The sequence below is a fragment of the Rousettus aegyptiacus genome, unplaced genomic scaffold, assembly GCF_014176215.1.
Source record: "Rousettus aegyptiacus isolate mRouAeg1 unplaced genomic scaffold, mRouAeg1.p scaffold_m13_p_13, whole genome shotgun sequence".
NCBI lineage: Eukaryota > Metazoa > Chordata > Mammalia > Chiroptera > Pteropodidae > Rousettus > Rousettus aegyptiacus.
This window is the reverse complement of record NW_023416288.1, coordinates 20,806,896-20,816,176: the sequence shown is the minus strand read 5'-3', so window position 1 is coordinate 20,816,176 and position 9,281 is coordinate 20,806,896. Positions and strand designations below refer to the sequence as shown.

Genomic DNA, 9,281 nt, shown 5'->3' with positions numbered 1-9,281 from the left:
TGTCAATATTTCACATTCTCTGTGCAATCAGAAAACAGTTCCAAGGACTTTTATCAATCCTTCCTCTTAAATATACAAGAGCCTCCCTCCGATTGCTTTGTATTTATTCCTAATACACGTACTTCTGCTGGATAGTGTGATGGGTGTTAGAAATTCACAGGCATTCCTCAGAAATGCTGGGGAGGGGCTCTTATCTTCGGTATGGGGGTGATGTCATATTATCTGATTCCCACCACCCCTTTTTTTCTGTATCATCTTTTGATGACCTTTGTGAGTTTTGTTTGTTGTCTTAATTCTAGTGAGACTCACACTGCGCATTTATACTTGGGTTACTAGGAGGGCTGAAATGGTAGTATACTGATGTTTTATCCAACAAGGAAATAACCAATGAAACACATCTTTAAACTAGATTATTATCCTATTCATAAAAGGAATCATAGGGATGTGTAAACAGAGCTTAAGGACTCTTTGGATTCCAAAATGTGATTGTTTTCTCCATAAATGATCTCATGCCAAGTGACTAAGCCAAAAAAAAAAAAAATGTGTAACTGAGATTACATTTTTGTCATTCTCTTTAAGAAAGTAAAATTGAATGGCTTTATGTTTCATTATTTAGCAGCCAAAACAGCTTCGAACATATTTTATCCACTAAAAGAAGTTTGCTGACTTGACATAAATGTTAATGAAAGAATAAGACCCAATTCTCAAGATATTTTTTCTTTTATTTAAAATGTCAACTATCACAACACATTTTACAATGAAATGAAGACCTCAGAATCACATTAAAACTTTTAAAAACATGTCTATATAGTCACAAGACATAAAACATGCTGCAGGGATACAAATACAGTTCGATACCAAAGTGTCGTTCATTTCAACCGTGAAAACAAATGGAGAAGCACAAGCTTCTGTCTGTGAGCTTCCTTTCCTTCAGCAGGAGCAGACGTGACTACTTCCAAGAAGCAAAAATGCTTTCTTTCTTCAGAGACCATATCATTGACAGGTTTTTATAATTGCGTCAAGCACTGTGCTTTGTTAAGAACCTATTACTGATTTCTACTTCTGAGGGAGTCATCATATTAGAAGTATAACACTTTTACAACACATATTGGCACAATATGAAAAATACTTTTTGAGTTTTCAACTCAAAACAACAATTATTATTAGATAATTATTCCTCATAATGCATTTCTCATTTTTCTTTTTTATTGGCCATTGACACAAATTAAACTTGGTAAATAACACATTAGGTAGTTTATTTACGTCTTCTTTCATAATTCTGCATTGCACTTCTGTCATAAGCCACTGAGAACAAAGAGAAGAGTAAAGGTTTTTAAAGAGGATTCACTGAGGGAATTAAACAAAGTTCAAGGCATATAGTAATTTGTTTTAAATTCATTTTCCCCTCCACTGAAATATTTCTTAGAGTTTTATTTCTACATCTTCCAATCTTGCCTCAGTCTTTATCCTGATTGGAAGTGACCTAATCACAGAATTCCTGTAACTTTAGTCATTGTCATATATTCGGTACCCCGAAAGCGTATTTCCATAATATATTACAATGTTGATTCTCAGCACATTCTCAAGCAGTGACAGACACCCATGGTGATTTATAGAGAGGTCAGTGTTGAAAGTAGCCAGGAATAGTAGTAGGGTGAAAGCAAAATGTGAAACTTTTATTCTAGGACAGAATCAACAAACTACAGGCCATGGGCCAAATCCAGCCCACCACTTTTTCTTGTAAATAATGTTTTACTAGAACATGGCTCCACCCATTGATTTAGGTATTGTCTATGGCTAGGTTAGCATTAAAATGGCAGATTTGAATAGTTGTTACCGAGACTGCATGGCTCACACAAAGCCTAAAATATTCACTATGTGGCTCTTTATATAAAAAGTTTGCTGATTTCTGTTATAGGGATACATAACAATGTTTAGGGATCTTGTCCTGTCTTGTGGATGCTTCTCAATGATGGATTGTCCTTGAGACTAAAAACAGACTCACTCACTGTCTGTAGGCAGGGCAATTGTGCCATCTAAATACAACAGAGTTTAACTTACCTCCTGGCACCCTAATGTCCTGTGAAAGGTAATTACTACTTCTAAAGGTACTTAGTATGTAACTAGCAAGTAATTTGAGTACTTTGACCATTTTGACTAAAAAAAAAAGCTGAAATTATATTGTTATATTATTTTATACTATATACAATTTCAAAGGGGTCTATGATCACAAAAGGTAAGGATCAGACTAATGAGATTAAAATACTTCTGTATACTTTTTATCACTTTAATACTTTATACACTTAGATTTACATTATAATGAAACTATTGTGCTTTTAAAAATTCAGTATGCCCTCTATTAAGTATTAAATTTAAATAGAACTGTGAAAGATATGTGGAAACCATAGGTGCTACTCTAAACACTTCTCAGTGAGAAAGCTTTGTTGAGAGAGAAGGTAGGTGAAGTTTCCAGTGTCATCATTTCCCCTTTAACACTGAGCAGATGATTTTTAGCACCCAATTGTCCTTTAAGTGAGGTTAACAAGAAGCTGAATGTTTTATGTCCGTCATGAATGCACTTCTGGGGTAGACCAGTCTGAGCCCCGAACTGGGCAGTTCTGACAGGAGGAAACCGTTCATTTCTCACCCTGGTTTGTTTATAGTGGGAGGATAACAAGCACAAGTGCAGTTCCTGACCAGCTTTTGGTAACAGGATCCTGTTCCTTCCTCAGAGAAGTGAGGTGAATGCTAGTGTAAACCAACTGAAGACAGATTAGTGATTTAGCTGGAACATAAAGTCCTCTTAATTGGAAGCAGAGTTTCTTAAGGGTCCTTGAACCCTCTGAAACCCTACGTAAACTTGTGTGTGGATGAGCTGAGGAGGGTTCTCTGGGAAGAGGGTTTATTGATTTTTCAGATTGTCAAAGGGGTCTGTGACCACAAAAGGGTAAAGATCAGATGGCTGTCAAACATGATGATGATAACTTGGTCTCAACTGATTATATAAAAGGATCTCAGATTGAGTATGGATTACGTGTTTTGCCTTATTTTTCCCTTTTATGTTTTCGTAACTAAAATGGAGGGACAAATATTTAGTCATTAATTGATTCTGATTCATTATAGTGATCCTATTTATTATTATCTATAATTACATTATTTATGTACATTTAATAGCATTTAATGTGTTCTAAATTGCACGGTATCTATATTATTTGTAAAGTTAAGCATGTTCTGAAACTTGCATCAATTCTGGAAATGGAGAATTGATGACTAATACAATTATCAAGCAGAGCACAGCTCTATAAGGGCTAGTGCACACTTCTGATATAAATAAAGCCAATGTACTTTAAATTTATATTCCATTTGCAAAAGTTATGTGGTAGTAGTACTTATTAAATCATCCTTAAGCGTTTCATTAGGCAGACTGGTAACATCTTTAAAATTTAAACTTGAGCAGCCTCAAAATTACTGATGAAGAAATACGAAGTATCTAAATTTGAAAGGTAGGGAACCAATATAAATACCAGCATACATCATTTTTGCATGACTTTTCCAGATAATTAAGAAAAGCCAGCACATCTTAGTTACAGATTTCCTAGATACTTGAAATATTCCAAACAGATAAGACAATTGCTTATTACATTTTAATGAATTATATGATTAGTATTTTAATTCCATTTTCACTGAAGGTACAATAAAGACAATTTGAATAGCTTTCCAAGGAACCTAAACTAAGGACTATGAGGCCTGAATGTGCTTAACAAAAAATCAGTCTCTAATAATATGGGGTTTATTTAATCTTGAACATAGTGTGATGAGTGAGTTTTCAGATAAATGAATGTGACATTTATATAGAAAATAGAAATGAAAGAGAAGGAAACATGTGGCCTTTATATCAAGTGAAAGAGTTGTTTAAAGTTGAAATGGGTTATGAGTAGAATTGTGGCATCCTTTCTCTCAGACGGTTTTGTACCCAGGACAAATTATCTATAATCCTCTAAGATGATTTGATTATGTTCTTTTTTGAAGGCACCAGAATGGACTATATTACTCTTATACTCTCAAATATCTATGAGGATGTTTTAGAGTTAAAGCTTCTATAACCACATGAAGAGCAAATTTGTATAATGAATTTATTTTGTTTTGCTTATTTTTGTGTTGAAAGATTGCCAGATGTAACGTCATCTAAGACTTTCAAATTACCTCGGTATCAGGTGAAAATCGGTCTTATTTTCCATGTCCCCTCACCTCCTCAGCTCAGTAAGGCTAAATGTGGCTTATTTAACAGCTATAAAGACTATTAGACTAGCCCAAAAATGGGGCAGACACTGGTAAGGCTTGTACTTTAAGAGATGAATATTGTGGTGATAATTAGCTTTGTCAGCTATAAATCCATTCTTGGATTTATTTATTGCAATTAGATTTTTTTTTTACTATAAATACTCATTTTAAATTTATTCCTTCTTACTACTGTGATAACTATGACTTAGAAAGAAAATAATACAAGTAGATTTAAGATACTATTTTCAGTCATGATTTTATACATACCAGAATTTAAAGCTCTTTTGCCCATTAGTCCAACAAAGGAATCTGTTTTATACCCTGGAAAAATACATTTAGGGGTATTTTAATATGTATATCTTTGAGGAAATAAACTGTTATAACTAGTACAAAAAAAAAGCAATTATAATCTGAACATATGCCCATATAAGAAATATATACCTATTTCAAGTTTTGGTGAACCTGAAGAAATGAAGATTTCTAATAAGTCTTGTAACCGATGCTAAAACAATACAATGAAAGCACTTCTCTCAATTCTATATCTAAATATTAGTAAAGTACCCCTTATTCATATTATATTTTATCTGTTTATACAAAGTTTTAAATATTGTTGCTATTTAAACTAGCTTTGATTTTTAGAGAGTCAGTTTCCCATTTGTGTTACAGAGAAATAGCCAAGCTCCTTTCCTCATGTGACAAGTATGCTGTATTTCTCATGAGCTGAACCTTCATTAAGTCAGATCCCTACACCTGATCATTATGAACTTTCAAGAGGTTACCATTTCTATTTTATTGGATTTTAAATAATACTCATTTGGGAAAAGTGTGTTAGGTTTGACATTAATAGAGCGTATTTATTTTTATTACATAGAATTTTGCTATATATAGTTCCTTTGAAAGTCAAATCCTTAGAAAGTAAATGTGAATTATTTATCTTCAAAGATAAAGCCTTTGGAAAAGGTTATTATTTTAACTCTAGTGGGAGAATGTCTCTTGGTTTACACTGTATTAGCTGAGAATAGGGCTGCTATCATAATGTGGCCTACTCTGCCACCCAGTGAACCAAAGTCTAAGTCAGGGAAGTAAGTAGACAGTACATTTACATGGACCCCTGGGACTTCCCGTCAATTCTGGATCCATTAACCAGGAAACTTGGATCTAATGGCCATTAAGTGTTCAATTCTGCCATCTTCACTGTCCTAAGAAACGTTTCACTGTGCTTTGATTGAGTTTTCCCATTCAATTACAGAATCAAAAAACTACATTTCTATCTTTACCTTTAATAAAGATTCTCTACTTAGACATTCACTGGAGCCTCTTAATTGGCTGCTGAATTACTGTAATAAGTGATGTCGTTATGGCATCCAGCATACTCATATGAGTTAGAAGGAGCTTATAAATATTTGGTTTTTGTTTTGTTTTTGTTTTGTAGTGGAAGTGATGGTTGTGGGGCGGGGGTGGGGGTGAGGGAGAATATGTGGTAGATTTTTACCCCAGGATTGAAATTCTTTTATAAACTAACAGTTTATAGGTGTTAAATGATTTTTTAGCAGCTTAAAATACAACAAATATTTATTATCCCATAGTTTCCACGGGTCAGAAATTCAGCAGCAGTTTTGCTGGGAGTTAAAGGATTTTTAACATAACGTGTCATTTTAGTAAGTAGGATATATCTAAGCAACAGAGCTTTAAACATTCATATTCTACATGTAAGTATGAGTCTCCTCCTTCTTATACTGTCTTAATTAAAAATATTAAGTCCTAACTTATAGCAGAAAATAAGATCAGGTATTATGTAAAGTGGAGTTTAATCTTTTACATTTGTTTTCGATAAATGTCAAAATAATTTTGAACTTACTTTTATGAGAGATCTGGCCATGTCCTAGAAGAAAGAAAGAAAGATAGATAAAATGAGCAAACGTAATAGCTTGTTTAAAGATGCTACATTATGTCTTTAAAAGAGAAGTGTAAAATAATTTGATTTTTTAAATATGTAACATTTCCCATATATGTACTATCCTGAGGAATATAGCAGAACCATAAATGCTAACCAAATCATTGATAATAAAAACAAAGGATTTTAACAAGCAAAAATAAATTTACATGCTTTCTATTGGTCAGATTCAAATCCAGGACTGTAAGACTCCTGAGGCCTGTTAGTTATTGTTAGGCCAGACCACTTCTGTTTTTCTATAAGAAACACATCTTTAAGGAGTGCCACCCATTTGATGCTCAGAAGAGAGAGAGAGAGATGCAAATCCATCTCTGTTAAACAGAAATAATCAAGAATCTGTATTTCAGCCCATAAAAGACTTCTCTAACTTTCCTACATATGCATTCACAATAGTAAAATGAAGATTTATAGAAATCTTTACCATAAAGAGCTTTTAACAGGGCCACTTGTTTTTCAGTTGAGGAATCTGACAAGAGACAATTGACATGAACTATTTACAGGTGCAATGAATTCAAAGAAACTCAATCTTTCCATCATGAGACAAGGGGCAGCTAAGTCTATTCTAACCCCTATCGTCTATAATCAGCTTTAACATGCACTTAGACCGTTCTGAGTACTGACCCCTGGAAGCTTCTGCTTTGTCAGTTTGGATATTTAGTCAAGGGAGCTAAGGCTGGTTCCTGTTCTTGGTGGTTTGAGTCTAACACTGTGAGGCATGCAAAGCGGATCCCTCTCTCCCTCCCTCCCTCCCTCCCTCCCTCCGTGGGCATGTTCGTGTGACATAGTGAGGTGAGGGCTAGAGTCACGCCCGGGGATTTACACCCCTTTTAGGCTGGAAGTCTCTACTCAAAGAGCAAGAGAGACTGGGTGGTCTGAGAATGAGCGAGCAGACCGGGCGGGTTGCCGGAAGAGACCGAGTGAGGGATGGCTGCCCATCTCACCAGCATCCCGTTTGCCCATTAATCCGAAGAACTGCTGAGACTTGGGTCTCCGGGCGATTCTCTGCATAAGATGCTCAAAGGGCTGGGGCAGCTCCTCCTGGGGGACAGACGTACAAACAAACAGGCGTATAGGCAACCAGCGCGAGGCACCCGGAAACCCCAATCATTCCGGTGGTGCGTTCCAGTCCCGGGCAAACCTTGGCCGCGGGCGGTGGGGCCCACGGGGCCAGCACCACGAAGCCGGCCCCGCAGGGAGGCGAGAGGAGGCTGAGTCCCCATGCCGCGGCTGAGCGGTGTCTCTGGCGGGTCGCTCCCTGCCTCCACCCCTCCCAGAAGAACTCAAGTCCAGCGCTGCCGCCTCCCCCAAGCCCTTGTGAGTTGCGGGAGGCGCGGTGTCTCGAGCCCTGGGCGCTTCCCACTTTCTCCGCAGCCTCCAGACCCTCATTCATCTGCCTCGCAGCCACCTGACTGTCATAATTTTGTCTCTAGCTGTGGAGATACCTCACCACCCTAAATGCACACGAGTGTGTGTCGGGGTTGGGGAAGAATGACAACGCTTATAAGCGACTTGCGCAGCGCGACTTGCACTCTTCCCTCGAGGCGCGCTCCCTTGCACCAATAGCCTGCGAACCATGTAAAGGAAAACTTGTAGCTACGTCCTCAGGTCCGTAGTATAAATGTCAGGGCAGGAAATAAGCTTCCCACCCACCTCTGTCCCTCTAAACCCCCAGCACCTCACCCCATGTTCTCGCTTTTGACTGCGCGCTGCGCGCTCTCCTCTCTCCCTGCCCAGCGTTTCCACACGCCAAGTCCTTGCAGCTGGACTGGAGTCCCCCAAATCCCCGTCACCTGGGGACGAAACCTTGTGAGGTTTCCAGCTCTGTGAGGACCTCGGGTTCACCAGGGAGGGCGTTCTGGAGACCCGACCATGCAGCCCTCGGAGGAAACTTAGGTGGTGGGCACGAAATCTCGTGCGGGACCCAGGGGTGACATCCCTATTCATGCCCCCGCGCGCCTCTGCCGCCTCTGGTCGCGGTCGCGATGTCTGCCAGGCTAACTAGGGTGCTATCGCAGGGGAAAGTGACAGCTCCCGATCCTGAGAAGGACAGGGGCCAGCTTAGGACCGGGACTCACTTTGATCTGGTCGCTGTCGGACCAATCGGACCAATAATTAAGATCATCGTTGGTTCTGATTTCTTCTGCAAACAGTTGGGTGGAGACGAGGAAAACGACTGCCAAGGCCACGAGGATTTTCATGTTGGATTTCTGGGAAGAGTGGAGAGAAGAGATCAAGGAGAGAAAAATACGTACATTGGGGGTGGCTATCCAAGAATTGGGCAGCAGAATTGTCAGTCCCACAACGGAACTAAAGGCAGATTGAACTAAGATAAAAACCCTAAGGGCTAAAGTCCCGCACGTACCCGTTAGAAAAGGGAACCATGCTCTCTGGACTCTTAACTCCTCTAGCTCCCCCACCAATCCACACCTTTAAGCCAGGAGGCCTTGCAGGTGGAAGACAAAGAGGCACATTGGCATTTGGGATACCCGTCTCCCCGCCGTCCGCCCCGCTATCCCCCACTGTCCCTCGCCCCACCCGGCACATTCAGCTTGGCCAGCCGCCACCTCGGAGGATGCGCGGCGCGGCAAGCCGGCCTGGCAGGGCGCAGACACTTACTGCGACGGACAAGGGTTCCTCTGGCTGGTCTGAGCGCACGCGGGGCGCTCCGGACTCTCGGTCCGCGCGGCGGTGCAGGAGGAGGTCGCAGCGCGCTTTCTGCTGCGTGGTGCCGCGCGGTATTTATCCCAGCTCCATGAGCCTCGAGACCCACGTGACACGCTGCCCCACGCGACTTTCTGCTCAATATTTAATTAGCCGCCTCCTTTCGCTTGCGTCTGATTGAGAGTTTCCGAGACGGTAACCCGTCGGTGCCCATAATATCTGGACCCAATTGGGTTCGAAATGACGCAATTTTAGGAAAGCCGAGATCTCGCCATCCAATCCCCAGCGGCCAGTCTTCTTCCGTCTGCAGATATGACGCCCCCTCCCCTCTCCGTCTTCCGAACAGTGTTGCGTGACACCTGATATTACTCATCGAAATTGAGCA

At 40.0% G+C, this 9,281-nt stretch overlaps 1 protein-coding gene across 1 annotated transcript; it reads right to left on the bottom strand.

Moving 5' to 3' along the window:
- Positions 1-704: 704 nt before the first annotated feature.
- On the bottom strand, positions 705-9,057 carry TAC1 (tachykinin precursor 1). Its single transcript, XM_016133699.2, has 7 exons — positions 8,852-9,057; positions 8,311-8,442; positions 7,177-7,273; positions 6,657-6,701; positions 6,140-6,163; positions 4,549-4,602; positions 705-1,305 (listed from the first exon to the last, which is right to left on the bottom strand). Exons 2-7 carry the CDS (start codon positions 8,431-8,433, stop codon positions 1,256-1,258), a joined length of 393 nt encoding a protein of 130 aa, XP_015989185.2. The 5' UTR covers positions 8,434-8,442; positions 8,852-9,057; the 3' UTR covers positions 705-1,255.
- Positions 9,058-9,281: the final 224 nt, after the last annotated feature.

Bases quoted from the DNA above. Each gene is read 5' to 3' on its own strand.
- TAC1 (XM_016133699.2), bottom strand. From the start codon at position 8,433: ATGAAAATCCTCGTGGCCTTGGCAGTCGTTTTCCTCGTCTCCACCCAA. The intron at 6,702-7,176 runs GTGAGATGGGCA...GTCTCTTGTCAG, and splicing joins AATGGGCAAACGGGATGCTG to ATTCCTCAACTGAAAAACAA. The intron at 1,306-4,548 runs GTATGTATAAAA...CTTTGTTCTCAG, and splicing joins CAAAAGAGCTTTAAATTCTG to TGGCTTATGACAGAAGTGCA.